General features: G+C 48.2%; 7 protein-coding genes across 7 annotated transcripts; 4 read left to right on the forward strand and 3 right to left on the reverse strand.

Moving 5' to 3' along the window:
- Positions 1–554: 554 nt before the first annotated feature.
- Positions 555–1,481, reverse strand: FSUBG_335 (alcohol dehydrogenase; the record flags this gene model as incomplete). The annotated part of the gene is made up of 1 exon (XM_036681221.1): positions 555–1,481. The coding sequence occupies one exon, from the start codon at positions 1,479–1,481 to the stop codon at positions 555–557; it is 927 nt and encodes a 308-aa protein (XP_036543858.1).
- A 1,916-nt stretch (positions 1,482–3,397) lies between these two features.
- Positions 3,398–5,302, reverse strand: FSUBG_336 (vitamin H transporter; the record flags this gene model as incomplete). Its single annotated transcript, XM_036681232.1, has 8 exons — positions 3,398–3,613; positions 3,680–4,042; positions 4,101–4,121; positions 4,171–4,434; positions 4,490–4,751; positions 4,803–4,927; positions 4,987–5,080; positions 5,175–5,302. The coding sequence occupies 8 exons, from the start codon at positions 5,300–5,302 to the stop codon at positions 3,398–3,400; spliced, it is 1,473 nt and encodes a 490-aa protein (XP_036543859.1).
- A 1,138-nt stretch (positions 5,303–6,440) lies between these two features.
- Positions 6,441–7,524, forward strand: FSUBG_337 (uncharacterized protein; the record flags this gene model as incomplete). The annotated part of the gene is made up of 2 exons (XM_036681243.1): positions 6,441–7,355; positions 7,414–7,524. The coding sequence occupies 2 exons, from the start codon at positions 6,441–6,443 to the stop codon at positions 7,522–7,524; spliced, it is 1,026 nt and encodes a 341-aa protein (XP_036543860.1).
- A 667-nt stretch (positions 7,525–8,191) lies between these two features.
- On the forward strand, positions 8,192–9,604 carry FSUBG_338 (amidohydrolase; the record flags this gene model as incomplete). The annotated part of the gene is made up of 3 exons (XM_036681254.1): positions 8,192–8,338; positions 8,390–8,579; positions 8,670–9,604. The coding sequence occupies 3 exons, from the start codon at positions 8,192–8,194 to the stop codon at positions 9,602–9,604; spliced, it is 1,272 nt and encodes a 423-aa protein (XP_036543861.1).
- Positions 9,605–10,364: 760 nt separating this feature from the next.
- On the forward strand, positions 10,365–10,949 carry FSUBG_339 (uncharacterized protein; the record flags this gene model as incomplete). The annotated part of the gene is made up of 1 exon (XM_036681265.1): positions 10,365–10,949. The coding sequence occupies one exon, from the start codon at positions 10,365–10,367 to the stop codon at positions 10,947–10,949; it is 585 nt and encodes a 194-aa protein (XP_036543862.1).
- A 2,251-nt stretch (positions 10,950–13,200) lies between these two features.
- On the forward strand, positions 13,201–13,972 carry FSUBG_340 (uncharacterized protein; the record flags this gene model as incomplete). The annotated part of the gene is made up of 2 exons (XM_036681277.1): positions 13,201–13,497; positions 13,553–13,972. The coding sequence occupies 2 exons, from the start codon at positions 13,201–13,203 to the stop codon at positions 13,970–13,972; spliced, it is 717 nt and encodes a 238-aa protein (XP_036543863.1).
- Positions 13,973–14,349: 377 nt separating this feature from the next.
- Positions 14,350–18,132, reverse strand: FSUBG_341 (hexose transporter; the record flags this gene model as incomplete). Its single annotated transcript, XM_036681288.1, has 6 exons — positions 14,350–14,719; positions 14,770–15,398; positions 15,451–15,866; positions 15,920–16,158; positions 16,563–17,931; positions 17,979–18,132. 6 exons carry the CDS (start codon positions 18,130–18,132, stop codon positions 14,350–14,352), a joined length of 3,177 nt encoding a protein of 1,058 aa, XP_036543864.1.
- Positions 18,133–19,885: the final 1,753 nt, after the last annotated feature.

The following is a 19,885-nucleotide window of genomic DNA, read 5'->3' on the forward strand; positions in this document are numbered from 1 at the left end:
CAAAGGGAAGCTGCCCAAGCTTTTGACTACACGCATGATTGTTTCAGTAGCCACGAGTTAGTCGCCTTGATATAGATAGGCATAAAATAACATGCGGTTATAGATTTCTGGTTCACTCTTTCTATGAAACGATGTTTTCCTCTGGTGTCATATACAGTGAACAATGCCCCGGCTACATTGCCTTGAAGTATTTGAAGTTGAGACCTGTGGCTGAGGGCTGAAATTGTTAACGCTTACCTACGCTATGTCACGCAACACGGCTACTTGGTTGAGGCCATTAAGCAGGCAAGCCAGGCCACCCCTCTATTTTTAGGTGGAAACCTTCTACGGTTACCTTTCTTAATCTCAACTATAAAATAGTTTTCAATTCAGTTAACAAAATAATACAAGCTTGAAAAGTCGTCCTTTTTTGAATATTAAAGAAGTTAACAGAATTAACATAGTTATATAGTTATTACCGAGTTGAAATGCATTTTAATACCTCAATAAAAAGACTTTACAATTCGAAAACCTGATTAAAATCGACTGACTTTAACTTGATTCAACACAATGTATTACCACTGGCCGGAGTGAGACTTCACAAAGCCAACTACAGCTTCGATATCCTCTAGAACCGTGGGTCCTGTAGGGTTCCAGCCCAAAATCTCTTTGGTCTTTGCACTCGAGGCAGTGTTGTCAGCCAAAGCTCCGAACTGAAACCAGCCAAAATGCTCCGTCACCTTCTCTGAAGGGATGCTGATAACAGGAATATCCAATTGTTTGCCAACTTCAGTAGCAATATCCTTGACTGTCACGCTCTCCTCAGCAACAGTATGAAAAACGGAACCTGCCTCTGCCTTTTCGATAGCCAGACGGTACAACTTAGCTGCGTCGTCACGATGACCAGCGCACCAATGATTCTGGCCATCGCCAACATATGCAGAGACGCCCTTCTCGAGTGCGAAATTCACAAATGGGCCCATGAACCCAGAAACTCCTCCAGCTCCATGCGTGGTAGGAGGAAGTCGAACAACACTAGCTCGAACACCTTGCTTGGCAAAGTCGAGACACACCTTCTCAGAAGCCCCGCGAGCTGCCGCAATAGGATGGCTCATGTCAGGCTCGTCGTCCTCATGACCCAGCTTTCCCTGAGCGAGCATCATGGTACCTGAAGTGATAACCATAGCACGATTGCCGCCGGCTGCAACCAAGGCAGAACCCATAGCAGTAATGGCCGCACGGTCAATGGCGCAACTGCCGATAAAATCGGCAAAGTTGTGTACAAAAGCCAAATGGATGACGGCATCAGACTCAGAAGCACCCTTCTTGAGAACATCCAAGTCTTCAATTGTACCGAAAAGGGCTTCGGCGCCTTGGCTCTTGAGCTGCTCGACTCCTTTGTCGCTGCGGGCTAGGCCGAGGACTGAGTGACCGGCAGCTAAGAGCTCTTTGACGACAGCTGAGCCGACAAAGCCTGTTGAGCCTGTAACAAAAACACGCATGATGGTAGGTAGATTGAATAAATGAGGTTAAGAGTAAAAGGCCAATTTGGTAGATGATTGAAAGATTGTTTCTTCACGATTTTGGATGAGTAGAACTGTCTCGTGTAGAACAAAAGACGTGGCTCATGAACTGTTTATATATCTATTATCTCTCCGCGCGTACTTCTCAATACTCTCGGATTATCGGTAACCTCAACTGTTGTCATAGCGAAGGTTGATACCAATTGCAGGTAAACCCGCCTGGTTCAAGATGATTCTCTTGCTTGACTAAGACATTTGAATCACAAGTGGGACTATCGTTGGCCAATCAAAATGGTGCAATCCCGAGCAGAGGTTAGTGGGAATTGGCTTATTATAGCTGTAGCTCATATCAAGTCCGTTCCGGACGGAGTTATTAATCTGCCGGATTTAAGCATGCTGCTAATCTCCGCGCACTTATTCTTCGTCCGCTTGTTAACATTCAGACAGATGACAGCGAAGGAGAACCTACCGAGTAGTCAATCAAATATCTTCCAGTTATGCGTTCAGAAACGACTCCGATCACCGAAAAACGGAAAACGGAACGTGGTCGAAAGTCGCGATACGGTTGTCGGAACTGCAAGCTGAGGAAAGTGAAGGTAAGTCAGTGACGGATTTTCCCTACCTCTTGAACCTTTGTTGACCTATCGTCGACGACTCAGTGTGATGAGTCGAGGCCATCTTGCGTCAAGTGTCGGATTTACGGCGTTAAATGCAACTTCGGGTTCAACATACCAGATTTCCAGTCACTTCCGGAGGAACAAACAAAGAAAAACATGTCAAAGCAATTTACGCTTCTATCACCACAGTATTCTATGGGCAACTTTATATGGGCAGCAGATGAAACAACATTCTATATGCTCAATGCACATGACCAAGACCTTTTCAATCGTTTCCAGTGCAGAACCCTGCACTCTCTCGGCTGGTTGGTGACGGTAGAGACAAACAATAGCCGTATAATGGAGCTATCTTTCAAAGTGAGTACAACCCCGGAGTAATAATTGAGCAGCTTACAATTACCCCACAGCGTCCGTTCCTATTGCATGGTATGTTGGCCGTGACGGCTGTCCATGATCGCTACCTTAGAGTAACGCCAACTCATCGTCGATCACTTTGCGAAACCTATCACTGGTCTCAATGCACTTCATTATTGAATAAATCGTTGGACCAACCTATCGAAGAAGAGAACAAGGATCCCATCTGGGCCGCAGCTGGCATGCTTAGTATCCTAGCCTTCTCGTCTATCAATAGGTCTGCCTTGGAAGAAACTTGGCCTCTAGGACCGCCAGACTCCTCTGACCTTGAATGGTTACGACTTTGAGCTGGAAAGATGAGACTATGGCAATTGTTAAACCCTCTACGGGCAACAAGTGTCTTCACGCCAATGGCTGACACCTTTACTACAATGCATCAGCCCCTGCCCATCGAAGGCATTGATGGTGTGCTCGTGGAGCTAAGGGAGCTTTGTATGCTTGAAGAAGCCTCTACTGCATCTAACAATCCTTATTTCAGGGTTGCACATGGCTTGTCTGAACTGCTAGCAATACCTGTTGGTCAGGCTACACTCGGCAAAGCTATGAAGGTCTCAACCAAGATGCGGGGCGAATTCAAGTCTTTACTTGAGGGGAAAGATCCTATAGCCCTTACGCTCTTATACCTGTGGTATACGAGGGCACGTGAATGTAGGTGGTGGATAGATATTCGTGCCGCGTATGAGATGCCTGCTATTCGCACCTATTTACAGCGGTATTATCAAAATTGGGAACATGTTCAAAAGCTCTTATCCGAGGTAGATATGGGATCTTCATGATGTTCTAGATGCTTTGAGGAATGGGGTTTAACTAGCTATATCAGACTTGAAGCAAAGAACGGCGTACTTCTTAGTAGTCGCGTGATTCCTAGAGGTAATACCGGAAGTTCTTATTCTCAAAGTCCGTCTCGTAAGTCGCCTCCCTCACTGCACCAGACATGGTATCTCTCTCTGGCGACTCAGCATCAATGTACACTCCCTGAGCCTTGTCGCGCCTCGAGTTCTCCCAGGCTAGATACTGCCTGAAGGCAAGAATCAGACCAATGAGGATGCAGAAGATCACAAACAAGGCAGTAAAAGCCGTCTATAGGAAGACACGGGAGCAAGTCAGCCTTCAAATAAGCTAGAGAGGGTGAGGATCAATTCTTACCCCGTATTTCGGCGCCTCAGTTGGAATGAAGAACTGTGGACCAGCAATGTTGCCAGCACAGTATCCAAGGAAGAACACAGCGTTTACTGTTGATTTCTTGGTGAAGCCGGCTACATTGCTCGAGATGAGGCTTAGCATCATTGGGAATACGTTGGCGCACGATGCGCGAAGGATGAGCCCTATGTATCGACCAGCACTGTTTGACGATGGCAGCTGACGGACCAAAATGGTGCCCACCAGTGAGAGAGCCGAGGCACCTGCAGCAATAATACAACGAGACTTGCGGAATCTTTCGGCCAGTGAGGCGGAAAGGAGAACGATGGTCACATTATAGGCAGCCAGAGGCATGCCTAGGAGCAGCGACTGTCGGGAGTCAAAGTTCAAGCCTCTGATGATTAGGGAGCTGAACTGCAAGAGCGACCCGTGCGTTAGCATCGTTCCACTATATCGTATAGTAGATTTGTTAAGTGTTAGCTGAGTGTATGACTTACGTTGGCAATGAATCCATTACTCAGGGACACCGTAGTAATGACTAGGAACTGAAACCATGTCTTGGGATCTAGAATCGCCTCTAGTAGCTGTGCATTCGACCATTGGTTCGTCTTGAAACTCCTCTGAGCCACCTGAGGCCTCTGCGTCGCCCAGACTCTCTGAGCTGGGTTGAGAAATCTGGTTGTTGCAGGCGTGTCTGGGAGCCAGATATACAGGACGACAGCCCAGCCAGCTGTTACTATGCCGAGAACGATGAATAACCACTATGACGTCTGGTCAGCGTGACATGACAATACAAGGTCGAAGAGGGATACTTACTCTCCACGGTGCGAGGGGCCCGCCGGTGATGAAGGTGCAACCGTAAGCAATGAGACTACCGATAAGCGATCCTACAGCGTTGCCAACAAACCAAAGGCTGTGACGCCTAGCGTGCTCTGACGGTTTGTACCAGAGTCCTGTGATGAGCGTGAAGCCGGGACTGATAGTGGCCTCAAACGCACCAAGGAGTACGCGTAGGGAGCAGAGGGCTGCGAAATTCTCGCCAGCAACGTGACAGCCGAGAACCACCGCCCATAACAGACTGTATGACAATTATCAGCTTTGGTCGCCGTGGTGGGGAATGTGAGCTAACATGGATGCTGCGAGGACCTTGGCAATCGGGAGCTTGACGAGAAGTACGGAGACGGGATATGTGGCGCCAAGATATCCAAAGTAAAAAGCACTATTAAGCCAGGGGAACTCCTGGCCAACCAGTTTCTACAGTTCAATATGGTCAGCGATGTCAATCCCTAGCTTGCCTCTAATCTACAACATACCGTATCCTGGATGCTACCGAGGAGTGAGGCAGTATTCAGACTGCTCTTGTCGAGATACTGCAATATGTAGATCGCTATGAGGATAGGCATCAGGCTGTGAGAGTCTTGTGTCAGCGAACAGGAATTCGGTCGAATCGAGGTCAGGGGAGCAACGCTGTAGTACTCAAGTTTACGGTACAGGTACATACTGAAGGTCAATTCTCCTGACAAGAGGCTGTTCTTTCACGTTGGAGATGGAGGGATCATCGTCCTGTTCCATCACCGATAGGGTCTTCTCATCAACAACCTCGGGTTTGGTGTCAGGAGGCAAAGCCATGTTGTGTTCGATATTAGGCTGTTAAACGTGGCGACTGGCACTTGGATGTCTTTGTATATGCTTTCTGAAATATACTGACGAGCAATTGCTTCACAGGTGGAGTCGGATACTTTATATCTATCCCAGTGACATGGCATCCGAAGCGACACTAGACTAGACTAGCCACCAATTCACACTAATAACAAGACGATGGACTAAACGGGAACTCGGTTATCAAACACCCCACTACCTTTATCGAAATTGACTAGCTAACTAGGCGGGGGCTGGTTAGATTGGATAACCGTAGACGACGGTGCTGATAGCCGATGTAATCGGAGACGACCGGTTAACCCAAAACATCGCCAGTTAATCCACCTTTTAAGTCCAGTAGCCCAGATTGCCCGATGCTGCTCGTCACGCCACCACTTTCTACCCACAAACCCCTCCTGCTCGTCTGCGCTCTACAGCTGAATGTTCTACTCTGCTTGGCAGTCGTCGTCGTCGTCAACAATCACTGCTCCACATTTCTCGAGAGACGCGAGACGACAGCCCAGAAGTTTTCAGCACCACGATAACGATGCCCGATGGTTCGGCACAGATAACTATGGTGGGGAAACGACGAAGCAAAGGGCGATCTAGACTAGGTATATTGAGGAAATGGGAGTCGTACTCCAGCGACCCTCATCCTGAGATAACCTTGGCAAGGTTGTCATGCTGACCATGCACGTCTGTCATTAATTTAGGCTGTCTAACCTGTAGGGCAAAGCATGTCAAGTGTGATGAGCGCCGACCCATCTGCCGGCGATGCGAGCGGCTGAACCTCAGCTGCAGCCCTTGTTGGACTCACGAGGCAGCCTCGCCTTCTAGGAGATCATCCTTAATTTCGTCCTCAACCCGGGTGCCGCAGCCGAGAAGACGCCTTGTATCTGATGGAGGTAGATCAACTGCCCAGGACTGCAGTATCACGAGCAACAGCCAAGATATACCAGATTGGGCTATCTTGGATGATCTATCTAGCGTTTCCACATCGTCTCAGTTCCCACGAGACGATGTAGTAACCTCTATCTCTGCCAGTATGGGACCGACTCCCGCATGGGCCCATTCTCCAGGATTGTCGACCTCATCCCTGTCAAGTTATGGAGTACCCATAGACTACACCATGATACACTTATCACCCGGATCGCTGCCCCTTGTTGGCCACATGGGTTTGTCACAGACCGAGATTCTCGGCCACGATAGCCTCACTCTTGGCCATGAGGAATATGAGGCTCTGGGACACTATCAGAATGGATTCTGCTTGGTACATACCTCCAAGGCTGCCGCATGGTCTTTCCCTGTGCTTCTGCTGCAAAAAGTCTCTTACAGCGCCATTGCTATGCGCTATGCAGTGGCTGTCGCGCTCCAGGACCTCGATGTGCGACGCCATCCTGAGGATCTTACTCTAAATGGACAAGAGTCAGCGTTGGCGCTTTCGCACTTCACCCGGGCATCGTCGGCGTTCCGAGAAGCTATGCGGCAGTCGGCTAAGCCTGTCGACCACGTTGAGACTCTCGCTACATTCTACTTCCACTACGTCTACCTCACCCATCAGCGCGCTGTTAACAAGGAAGAGCTGCATAAGCTCAGCCAGGCTGTCGTGCGTTATCTCCAACGTTCATCGATAGGAGACGTCTTGACCAGATCGGTGACAGAGCCAGCTACCATGACCCCTTCCATGCGTAGCTTCCTGTGTCGTCTGCTCCTATGGGTTTACAGAGAGGATGTCTATGCGATGGGGTACCGCTGCGCTAGTGAAGTCGCGCGATACATGTCTGACCGTCCAAAGCTTCTCCGGCGACTATGCGTGGTCTCGCGGCCAGCATTGCAGTTAAACTGGGGTACTTTGTATCCAACTGAGCAACGTCTGGATGACGTCTTCTCGGCTCAACGTCTGGACATGTTGGTTCGCATGATTCAGCTTCAGTTCCAGATTACAGAGTTTGGGTGGTCAGCCATGTCAGACGAATCTTCAGGCACACAAAGACCAGAAGCGAGGAACACGCAGATAGAGGAAAAGTTAAATCTCATAGAGACGGTAAGACATCACTCGAAACTCGAGTACTTTGACTTGCGCTGATCCTGTCTTATCGCAGGACTTTTCTCCTACATTTCAGATGATCACGATGCCTGATGATAACCACCCGACCTCGGCATCCGATCTCGTTGAAAGCGCTGCCGTATTTGTGACTATCGACTATGCGTAGAAGATGATATATTACCGATGCGCAGGCATGCCTGACGATATGATCCAGGACGTCCTGGCTATGCTTATGCAGGCGGCCCAACATACTATAAGCAAAGTCCATCTCAAAGATCTACGAAGAGCGCTTCTAGCCGCTGTGATCGAGACCAAGAATCCGATTCACAAGGACTGGATCATAAGCAAGCTCGGGCCGCGCTGGAAATTGGTGCTTGGACATGTGCTAGATAGGCACTCTCGGCTGGGGCAGCACGTCAGTATCTGGACACTGTATGATCTGGCCTCGGATACCAGCGGCATTTGGTGAGGTAACGGCTCTTGTACCCCAAGTCAAAGCAATTGACCCTGGAAGAAGGAGGCCTAAGAGGCTAAGACTGGAATCTCTGGTATCTTGGTGAGCGGGTCCCTGAGGCCCACATAGTGCACCTTTAGACGACGGATCGAAAGGAAGTGAACCCTCTTGACGATGATGTCGTCTAGCCCCAAGGACAGTTCCGATAACAAGACCAGCATGTCTCCTCTAGACGTTAAAGAGAGGCTTGAACGGTTATTGTTGGTGTTGTTCATATCTAGGCCTGGCTCCTGTTTTCATATCACCGAGCAGCAACTCAACCCCCACGGGACTCTACTACCCATCATCTCCTCGATCATAGCTATAGGTACTCGACAAGATGGCTACCATTACCAGTGTTATACAGACCGCTTATCCTGACACGGAGAGTAAAGCTATCGCTGTAGTGAATAGCCAGGGCACCTTTGACGCAGTCGTCAATGCCGTCGACCAGGAATTGGGTGCTCTCCGAGAGATCAACAGTGCGGTATGGCTTTCTTTGTGGCTTACACCATGCATTAACTGACGCATGCTACAGATACACAGCAACCCTGAACTGTGTTACAAGGAGTTCAAAGCTCACGATAACATCACAGCTCTTTTGGAGTCCTTGGGCTTCGCCGTAGAGAAGCATGCCTATGGCCTTGAGACATCGTTCGTTGCAGAGTACGGCCAGGGTGGTCGCCTGGTAACCATCTGCTCTGAGTATGATGCCCTCGAGGGCGTAGGTCATGCTTGTGGGCATAATCTCATTGCCACCGCCTCTATAGCTTCTTTTCTCGGCATGGCTGCTGCCCTTAGGTAATCTGGCGCACCAGGTCGCGTGCGCATCCTTGGCTGCCCTGCTGAAGAGGGCGGCGGCGGCAAGATCAAGCTCATTCGCGCCGGTGCCTTTGAGGGCGTCGATGCTGCACTCATGGTTCACGCGAGCACGCCCTTGGACATTCCTCAACCTGCTGGTGCAGCGGCCGTCGGTGGTAGGTCGGTGGCTATCTTCCGAGGTATCTTCACTGGCGAGCCGGCACACGCTGGCGTGGTCCCATGGAATGGTGTTAACGCGCTCGATGCCGCGTCATTGACTTACAGCGCGATCAGCATGTTGCGCCAGCAGATCCGACCTACAGATCGCCTCAATCTTTACATCAAGGAGGGAGGACAAATGACCAACATCATCACGGCGAGAAGCGTAGTGGAAGTTGGTGTGCGTACCCTCACTCTGGGGGAGAATGAGAAGCTTCAGGAGCGGGTACGAAACTGCTTCAAGGGAGCTGCCCTTGCGACTGGGTGCACGATTGAGTTTGAGTCAGTGTATGTATATCTCAGCCCGTTACCACGATCTATTTACTTGAGCACATTGCTGACGATAGGCCTTTTGAACAGAATGGACACATACGCCGACCTCCACTCCAATGAGCCCCTCTGCAACGAGTTCACCGACATCATGTCACGGCATTTTGACAGCCTCTTCCACGGCGACATGCGCGATCCACACATCTCGGGCGGTGGCTCGGACTTTGGAAACGTCAGCTACGAGTGTCCATCGCTGCATCCTCTGTTTATCATTCCGACCCTCCCGACCAATAACGTGCATGCTCCTGGGTTTGCGAGGGCGGCTGGTGAGCCTGCGGCGTTCGATGCGGCTATCAAGGCAGCAAAGGGTATTGCAGTATTAGGGGTAAGACTGTTGCTAGATGAAGAGTTTGCGAAGAGGACAAGAGAGGCTTTTGAAGACGATATGAAAAAGTATAAATAATTAGTTATTCTAGTGCATAGTGACAATATCATGCCGAAGGCGAAAGAGAGAAAGCTTGAACAGCTGATATGATACATTAGGGAATAGATTACCAGGCATGAAACCACGGGAGTATTGTATTCTCTAGGCCGCGCCGCGAATTGCTACGAAGTTTGCATTGTTGGCTATGATATAAAGACATTTATGAACGGTATTTTTATGGAATGCATCCGCTCAATTCCCTGTACATCTCCTTAGTATGGCCCAAGATAGTCTAGCTGTTTCAGGACGTCGTTGCGGAGTCGACTGGTTGCCGGTCTTAGAGACGCCCAGCTTACAACTAAAACCCAAGCGACGTCCTGGGCAAAGACATACTTCAGGGTAAAAAGGATGTCTTTTTATCTGTCATTCTCACAGTTTAAAATCCTTCACGTTTAATGGTATCAAGAAACCTCGGGATAGAGCCTCACTTTTTCAATTGGTATTTAAATAATCTCATCAGTTCATATTTCGCTATTTCGCGGGACACGAGGGGTCATGTGTACCAGGTGATGGAAATTGTCATCCAGTGATTAGCTGCACCTTTACAATACTGTGGTGACACTGCAGTTTGAGGCCAGCCAGACTCACAATTTCTGTCCGGAGTTCTTCTCAGCCCTCAGCTATAAAACCCGGCTGCTGAAAACCCAGGCTGTCGTTTTATGTTTACTCCTCATTCTAGCATCAAAAGAAAAGCTATCTATCGAGCCACTATTACGCCCACCTTTAAATCACCGGCGATATGGTCACAGTGGCAAGCGGCGGCGCCCCTCTGGTAATTGCTGGCACCATTGCAAAAGAAGCAATGCTTGCTATCACAGCCGCTCAAACCGCGGCCGCTGGCTTTACTGCACAAGCTGCCCTCGCTGGCGCCGCCTGCGAAACCGCTCTCGCCGGAGCAGTTGCAGCTGAGGCCGTAGGTGCTTTCGCCGTTGCTGAAACGGCATTCGCTGCCGCCGTTGCAGCCGAAGGCGCCGGTCTCACTGCTACTGCATCAGCGGTTGCTGCCACCAACTTCTGGAACCCTGTTGGATGGACAGTTGGGGCTATTGTTGTTGGAGCGCGTGAGACGGCACCTCAGACCATCACCTGGGATTGCTACAAGCCTATTATACGCGAAGATCCGGAGACAACCGTCAAACCAATGCTGTTGGCCGAGCTGGTTGTTCATCCGATGGTTGCTCGCGTTGAAATCTCTGGCAAAGCCACGTCTGCTGGTCTTCCTGACTTTGAGATAGAGAATGTTGCTGGTGAACTGTACCTCGTACGGGGCGTCATGTTACCTTGGGGCGCAGTTGCGTACCACGCCGACAAGATGGAGGGATGAGTCAATAGGGGATGGTTGTGTGCAAAGAGGCTACAAATGGAAACTTGGTAAATCGAGCTGTTCAAAGTTGGAGTATTTTGTGTATACAGAAGCAGGGGGGTGTACATGGGCAGCGACAACCCTAGAATGTACTCGCGTGCCCTGCTATAATGTATATTTCTCAGCGACGGTACGAAAGCCTAGTCTTCTCTCTACTATACGCTTTGTGAAATGATATCTTAGGTGAACTCATACTAGAGGCCTCGTTTTCCAAGCCAGTTGATACTATCTAGTCCACAATAACTTGTTGGTCTCTCTCCTGGGCAGAGCTGTCGACCGGAGCCCCCGAACCAGCTACTAATGAAAGCCTCTCCACGAAGAGAGTATGTTCCGTTTGGGATCATGTGCCGTTATAACCAGTGAACGTCTGAAAAAATCTGACATTAGCTGCGATTTGCGGCTGAGGCACTTGGTGCTGATGTTAGTTTCTCAAACCCTACAGGGGGGCAATTGGGACGAAAACCCCACGTTTGGCATCTTGGCGCCCGCTACTGGATGTCACCCAACCTAGCCAGGGGGTTTCAAGTTTCAGGTGATGGAGAAGTTATGTAGAAGCTGAAATTATCTTGTATATTACTGTGTAGGCGTCATTGATGACGACTCGTGCGTGGTCTTTTATTATCAGCCCATGTTGGGGGGGCTTTTTGAACATAAACTGACAGTGACGCCTGATACTTTGAAGATGCTCCGATCACTATTGTTCAGTAGGTGAATCAATCCAGGCGACTTTCAACAATGCCGATATGGAATGCGACGGCGAGCATCTCTCAAAACTCGGTAGATTCTGCGTTTGTTTATTGTACCAAGACACCGGCACATCAGCCGTGCTTGGCGATGCGAAACCTACATTGCCGCCGGAAACCTTGACTGGGATTAATCCGGTAGCGCCGTAACGAAACGGCCTGCATTTTGTATCCGTAGCTTGCCATTGACTTTGGCATCGTGTAGCAAATAACTCCCGAGCTTCCGTCTGCGCAGAGAAGTAGTCACTATCTTGATGTCTGCTCAACGCTCCGTAACTGTGCCTCCTTTTAGCTGCATACGTCGTCTTGTCATCAACTGCAGTGTCATGACGCGAGAGTTCAGCAGCGATATCCGCATAACTGCAGTAGCCCCTCCAAAATCCTAGCTCAAGATAGATCATCCCAGCTGTTCAATCAAACCCCGAAACTTCTCGCAAATTTACCTCAAGCGCCCGGCAATTTGTTTGCCAAGCCGCGGTTTCAGCCAGACCCACGTTTGCCATACTGTCGGATATTGGAATCTCAACGGTTTTTGCGTCGTAATGATCGTGGATATAATGCTACCCTACAGAGTCAGTTTGAGGTATTACCCAGCCAAATGAGGTTCAGCTATCGTGGATCCACTGAATTGTCTCACTTAAAGTATTGCTAGTCTACCAGATCGGATCGATGCAACCATTTTCTTGATCCTGCGTCAGTGCATTCAAATGCTAAGTCTCAGGGTAAAGTTATGCCATGGAACTCGGCACTCGATTAGAGTGCAGCTGTGGCTTGGACTTAGTTTTCTTGCTGCCTCGTTCATCCTCGTTCACTTCTTCGCTTACATCCACGCTAAGCTATATACCGTATCGTAATATAACATTAAACCACCCCTAATCGCTTTGCGGTCCAATTAAAACCAGACTTTTCTAGCAGGATATCTTTCGGAGCCGCAATGATCAAACGGTCCACCGGCCTTTCCTCCGCAGAAGCCGGCTATCGAGGGCGCGACAGGGGTACACACGCTTAGTTTGATTGGCATCCCGCCAAATCTGTCAATTCTGAAACACAGTAGCGCAAACTATCACGGTAAACCGGCATCAATAACACGATCTTGATATTAGACGGATCGTTGAATGAAACCATCACGGCTGTGCCTTTCGATTTCCCCCTCTTATGTCTGTGAGTCCAGACCGATCCTGGAGAAATGCAGTTGGGAAATACAAGGGTTCGGCATTGGAAACAGCTAGGGATCGATGCACTTAGTAAAAACCTCGTCAGCATCGACAACCTAGTCACCTCATCAGCAAGGAAATTGCTTGGTGGTGTTCTGGAATGTTGGCTTGTATATAAGACTAGACCTGCTCTGGCCACCAACAACCATCCAATCTCATCAACACATTCTTTTTTCTAAGCTTTTATTTCTTCATTCATTCATTCAAACAAACAATTACATTACCTTCATTTCTACTATCAACACCAACGCAAACATGTTCGGAAGCATTTCTGCTTACTTCGTCACTCTCTTGGCCGCAGCCTCGACGGTTGCCAACGCCGCTGCGACAACCAAGAACCCCACCTACACCGGCCTCGGCACCCGATACGGCCTCAGCGATGGCTGCACTGAGGAGGATTGCTGGCAGAAGGGTGCATGCAGCTTTGTCGGCTACGATCTGCCCGCCGGCATTGATGGATCTACCTGTGTCTCTGAGGATATCTGGAAGGATGGCGCCAACTGCGGTGGTTGCATCCAGGTCTCCTACAAGGGCAAGTCCCTCAAGATCATGGTAAGCTCAAATACACTGTAACGAAATATACAGATATCTAATCAGACTGGTATAGGTGACCAACAAGACTGGCGGCGACAAGAACCATCTCGACATGACCCCCGCCACCTGGAGCAAGCTCACCAACGGCATGACTGGCGGCGGTGTCGACGGCATCAAGTGGAAGTGGATTGCCTGCCCTCTCCCCAAGAAGTCCCCTCTTCAAGTCCACATGCACGGTGGCGCCTCCAAGTACTGGTTCGCCGCTACCATCGAGAACATCACCCACCGCGTCAAGGCCGTCGAGGTCAGCAGCGACAGCGGCAAGACCTGGAAGGCCACCACTCTCAACGACCCCAACATGTGGATTCTCAAGGGCACCCTGCCCAACGACACTGCCTGGGTCCGCGTTACCAGCGTCAACAACAAGAAGGTCGTTGTCAAGAACGTTGCTCTCAAGTCTGGTGTCGTCACCAAGGCCACTTCCAACTTTTAGGGGACTTGGGTAGCAAGCATGTTGGAGTGGGGGCAGGGCTCGAAGTCCTGAAGCTGTTTTATTTCTTGTGTGTGTGTGTGTGTGTGTTGATAGTATCAAGCTGGACTTTATGGTTCATATGAAAAAGTTTCTTGTATATATATTCTGCTGGGATGGACGCTAGAGGTATCTCTCGGCCCGATAATATGAACCGTTTCTAATCACTGGCCTCTTGGATGACCATCACTGTGTACTGAAATGAGAGTTGGGTAATCTTCGCATTGAAAACTGGATTACTACTACAACTAACAACGTCCATAGCTTCTCGGGTATACTCATAAAATCCGCCTTCCTCTATCCTTTGTCCTTTCGTCAGTTTCCTACTCATAAACCTCACTCTAGCGACTCTCAATCTCAGTAGCACGAGGGCCCTTAGAATCCACCTCGGTCATCATGACACCTCTCTCCTTCATATCAGCCCTAGCAACCTCACCGACATCAACCGCATCGCCATCGAAATACTTAGCGATTTCTTCCATAGGCGTGTAGCGGGTCTCGATGAGGAAGAAGTAAATGACATATACCTCGAAACCGAGGAAGACGCAGTAGATGGTGTAGTACTTCCAGCCCATAGCCTCGAGAGCAATGCCGTTGATGTATTGATTGAAGAAGAGCGCGGCGGTGACACAGAAGTTGAGCCATGTGAAACCCTTGGCACGAAGACCGTAGGGCAGAATCTCAGTGGTGTAGTTGGCCATGAGACCAGACCTGCAGACTGTTAGCTTTGAAGGCGGGGCATGTTAGAAAGGGTAGCTCACTTAATGTCGTAGAAAAGACCATAAATAAAGGTCAAAGCCACAAAGGCGTAGCCGAGGGCCTTGTTGGGGTCGATGTCATATCGTGCCGAAACAATGGTCCAGAAAGTGAATATGACGCAAGTTCCGATAGTCGAGGTAAGATAGATAGGTCGACGACCGAAAATATCAATGAAGAATGCAAAGGCTGTGTTGATGATCAAGCCCTGTGTCTTCATACCCGCATTGATACCAAGCTGAGTCTCGGCCTTGGTGATACCGACAGCATCCATGATACCCTTGAGGTAGTAAGAGATCAGACCGTTGCCACTCCACTGACTGAAGAAACCAAGGGCAGTGATGAGACCAATTCTCTTACGGTTGCCAGGAGTCTTGAGGAAGTCGACCCAGGCTGTCTGTCCGACCTCCTTGTCGAGGGCGATAGCGGCCTTGATCTCACTGAACTCGAGTTGGACGAACTCATCATCGGGGTCATCTTCAGCGTGGTAGTGGGTGAGGACTTTGAGAGCTTCGTCGTGCTTATCCTTGCTGAGGAGCCAACGGGGACTTTCGGGCATCCAGAAGATTCCGATGAGGATGACGACACTACAGATAGACTGGAGAAGGCTAGGAAGTCTCCAGGACCAGTTGCTCTGCGCAAACCGTTAGCCTCATGATAAATTGACAAGTGATAGAGTGGCGTACCTTGATCTGAAGTGTTCCGTATGTAACCCAACTAGAAATGAAAGCACCCGAGTGGTAAGAAGCACCACTCAACGTCACGAGAATAGCACGATCCTGAGGATGCGCGATCTCAGCGATGAGCAGAGGCGCCGATCCAAGAACGATGCAATCACCAAAACCCAGAATGATACGTGCCGCAACAAACATGCCAAAGTTCTGAGCTCCAGCCTGGAGACCAACAGCGAGCAGCATAAGAATACAACCGATCTGCACACCAACCTTACGGCCAGCCCAATCAACCAGATAAGGCACAACAAACAGTCCAATAAGAGAACCAAGACTCATGGAGGCGTTGAACAGACCGAGGATGGAACCTCGTGGGTGGTTAAAGTACTCTTGCCAGTAGGATAGGGTCTGAAGACCGTTCATCATAGAACCTGATCTTGTTAGCACACTGTCCAAGTTGAAGTGGGGACACGGTTGAGTTTACCATCGAAGCCATTGGCAGTGTTGGTAAGAATGAGAATAACAATATAAAAGTACAAAATGCGCATGTTAGGCCTCTTCCACCAAGGTACACGAGCAAATTCCTTGCCAGCAAAGAAGAAATGTCCTTTGGCTGGCTTATCAGGAATGACCTTTTGGGTCCGCTGGGGAGGAGTGAGAAGACCCATGATGCCTGTAGCTTTCACCAGAGACTGTGAGTGAAGATCTGAGAAGGGATCAACACTGGGGAGATGCAGTAACTTTATATCACTGACTCAGAGGATCGACTTAACCAACAGACCGTTCCATTCATGCTCCCCAGGGCCAGCCATTGGCTCGGTTTGCCCCAAATTGAAGCTTCTTTCCCCGCATGTCTTTATCCGAGCTACGAGGAACGAAAATCATCCCCATGGGGAATTTGCATACCCAATTGGCACGAAACGGTTAATTATGGTGATAGACAGGCGTGGTCAATTAGCCTGTTGGGCTTCAGCGGTTAAATGTTAGGCTGAAAGCTTAATCAAGGACCAACAGATTAGAGTCATGTGTCGCAGAACATGCATTTCACACCAATAGGCTGGGACCGGATATACAAAGCGTAGCCGAGCCGACTTCCAATCTCAATTGACTTGGCGTTATCTACCTACTCTACCTGCAGATCGACGACTTCAACCGTGACATTCTCCTGCGCCAAGGCGAACACGCCGATGACGGGACCTACAAAGTCTGGGCCGGTCGTATCAAGCGTATCAAGCGTCGCAACATGCTCCCAGTCTGTACCGGTTGTATAGAATACCCGATATTCCTGCTCAGTGTACTCAAAGCGGAATTGGATGGTGTCAATATCCCTGTCCAGCGCGCGCTGTTCCGTCTTTTTGAGATCCTTGGCATTATTGACGAATTCGTAAACGACCGCTCTTTCAGCGGTGTCGTAAGAGACCCGCAAGCAACGGTGTTCATCTTTGTAAACTGCCAGCCCGGTCTTGACCTTTGAGGATGCGCTGATCTTGAATGTAGCGCTGCTTTGACCTGCGTGCAGACGCTGTCTCTTACCCACAAAACTAGGTGATTCCCGCGGGTGCGACAGATCGACAGACGATGATGTTACACTGATCGTCTTGCTTCCGCTGTCAATCTTGTAGTTCTCCAAAACTGGGTCTCGGATGTACAGGAAATCCACGCCCTCCACTGCTGTCAATCCCTGCTCTGCGTTTGCACTCGCGAGCCGGGATGTGTTGATTTCAGCCTCGACTGATTCAAGGCGGAGCCAATCATCGGTCCACTTTGCAGGCGTGAGATGTGACTCTCGTCCCATGTTGTATCTCCCATCTTTATCTCTGCGGACTCCGAGAAGAACTCCCCACCATTGACCGTTTTCGTCCTCAAAGACATCGCAGTGGCCTGTGTGCCGGATGTACATGTCTTTGCTTGCCGGGACTAAGATGGGGTTCTCAGGGCATGGCTCGTAAGGACCCCAGACATTACGGGATCTGGCCATGGTGATCATGTGGTCCTCGTGGGTTCCTCCCTCAGAAATCATGAGGCAGTACCAGCCATTTCGCTTGTAGATATGCGGTCCCTCAGGGTAAACACCACCTGTCCCCTCCCAGAGGATCTTCTCTTCAGACAACTTCTTGCCCGTCGTGATATCAATCTCAAACTGGGCGATTCTCGTGTACGGACCAGGTGACTTGGAGCCCTGGATATATGTCTTTCCGTCATCATCAAACAGGATGCTGGGATCAATACCATCAAAGTCATACCAGATCAAGTCGTCCCATTGACCTGACCAGATGTCTCGGGTTCTCGCAATAAAGTTCTGCAGAGCATACCGAGTATCCTCCGTCGCTCTCACAACATTCGTGCAAACAACGTAAAAAGTACCATTGTTATAGCGAATTGTTGGTGCAAAAAGGCCACCAGTCGCGAGCATGACTTCACCAACATCTGGCATACGGTTGACTTCAGTGTCTGACTGTTTTAGAATGGCCTGTCCCGGTCTACTAATAACATTTCCTAGATCCGTCAGCAACAATACTCGTAATAAGGCATGTGCCACCTACCGATATGCTTCCACGACACAAGATCCTTGGAGGCGTAGACGGGAATACCAGGAAACATGTGAAAAGTGGAGTTGACAAGAAAGTACCACTCGCCGACTTTGACGATGGACGGATCGGGCGAGAAGCCAGGGATGATGGGGTTGGAGGGCGACATTGCGGCTGCAGTATCTGGTCTGTGCTTTGTTTTGCGCAGGCTTGACCTTTTCGAGATGGCAGTTGGCATCGGCAGCTGAGTTGATACTTATGTTCCTTCACAATGTGGACAAATGCATGAGCTGTTGGTGATATCCGGCTGGGCTGAATGCATTTATCCACCCAATCAGATGACGCTGTACGGAGGGGACGGAGGTTGATGTTGGTAGGTAGTCTTATCGACCCATTGGAAATAACGCGTGGATTGTTGCACGAGAGTATTAGACAATAAGTGTGGGGTGATGGTATGATACTTTCATCAACAGCACCCCGTGTATGTTGGTTATCAAAGTGCAATGTTTCTTTGGCAGACATGATGGGAGGATGAATTTGGCTTACCCTGCACCTCTTACATCGTGGTCCTCAAGAGGACTGGACGCACACAAACCACTGCTGTTGGCTACTCGCTGAGGCTGGAGTATTTCTTACACAGTGTTATCTTAATTCAAATGAACGGCCATAGGTACCATTGTCATAGCCAAACCGGTAATTAAATAAAAAAATTATAGAATGTATTATAAGTATTTACAAATCCTTAAAGTAATGCCTAGATAATTGCATAAGTAGTTAATATATATTTTTAATTTTAAGTTAAGTAATTCTTTTAATTTTATTAAAAGGTTAAATATCTTTATAGCCAATACGCAAGGTACAGCTAATAGGGTCTTATATAATAAGAATAATATAATATAATGCTTATTTTTTAGCATATTACAATATATAGCATTATACACTACGCTAAAGAATATAATAACCTTAATATTAAGTCTTAAGGTTATATAGCTACTGCCTTAAACCTTATAATCTAACTAAATAAGTAGCCTTAATCTATAAGTATAAAAAAGATATTTTCCCTAGCCTTAGCAGGCTATATACCCTCTTTGTCATTACCCTAAACAGGTAATTAGCACTAAGGCTCCAATACTAAAGGCCTAATTCTAAATAACCTAAGAACCTCTAAAACTATTATAAAATACGCTGCTATGTAATTAATATTAATATCAGGCAACCTAGCTATAACCCTCTAGCTATAGCAGCTAATTACTATAAGACTAGATCTTTAACTAATATTAATAATCTCTATTTTTATAATATTCTTAATTTATATACCTTCTTTAAGTATTATTAAATTATAAGTAAAGACCTGCTATATATTAATAGATTACTACTAATATAGTAAGTTAAGCTTATAATCTTTAATTACTAAGTAAGGCTTTTTAATATATAATCGGATATATCTTTAGATATATTATAAGCTAGATACAGGCTTTATAAAACCTTTATAATTAGCTAGAATAGGGTTAAGACCTATTAATAAAGTAATAGGTCTTTGTAACCTAAATTATATCAGGTGGCAGTAATAGTATATATTAGGTATAGTTTATAGAGTTAAAATATGCAGTTATAGTAATTAAATTAACAGTGTAAATATTATATTGTAGGAATTAAGGGCAATTACGGCGTAAAGAAGGGGAAGTAAGGGGAAAAAGAGAGGGAAAAAGGTAAATTAAAAAATAAAGGTTTTAGCGTTAGGGGAAAAACTGTAAATGTTAGTAAACCGAAGCTAGCTATATAGGTTAGTAATAGATTAAATCAGGCCCTAAGGTAATGCAGTATAAAGAATACAGGTTAAGGAATAACACAGATAATTAACACTTGGGTTTTATCGTGTGCCGGGGTTGGCCACCAGCGCCGTGAGGCGCCGGAGAGACTTT

This window comes from Fusarium subglutinans (assembly GCF_013396075.1).
Source record: "Fusarium subglutinans strain NRRL 66333 chromosome Unknown NRRL66333_c0000002, whole genome shotgun sequence".
NCBI lineage: Eukaryota > Fungi > Ascomycota > Sordariomycetes > Hypocreales > Nectriaceae > Fusarium > Fusarium subglutinans.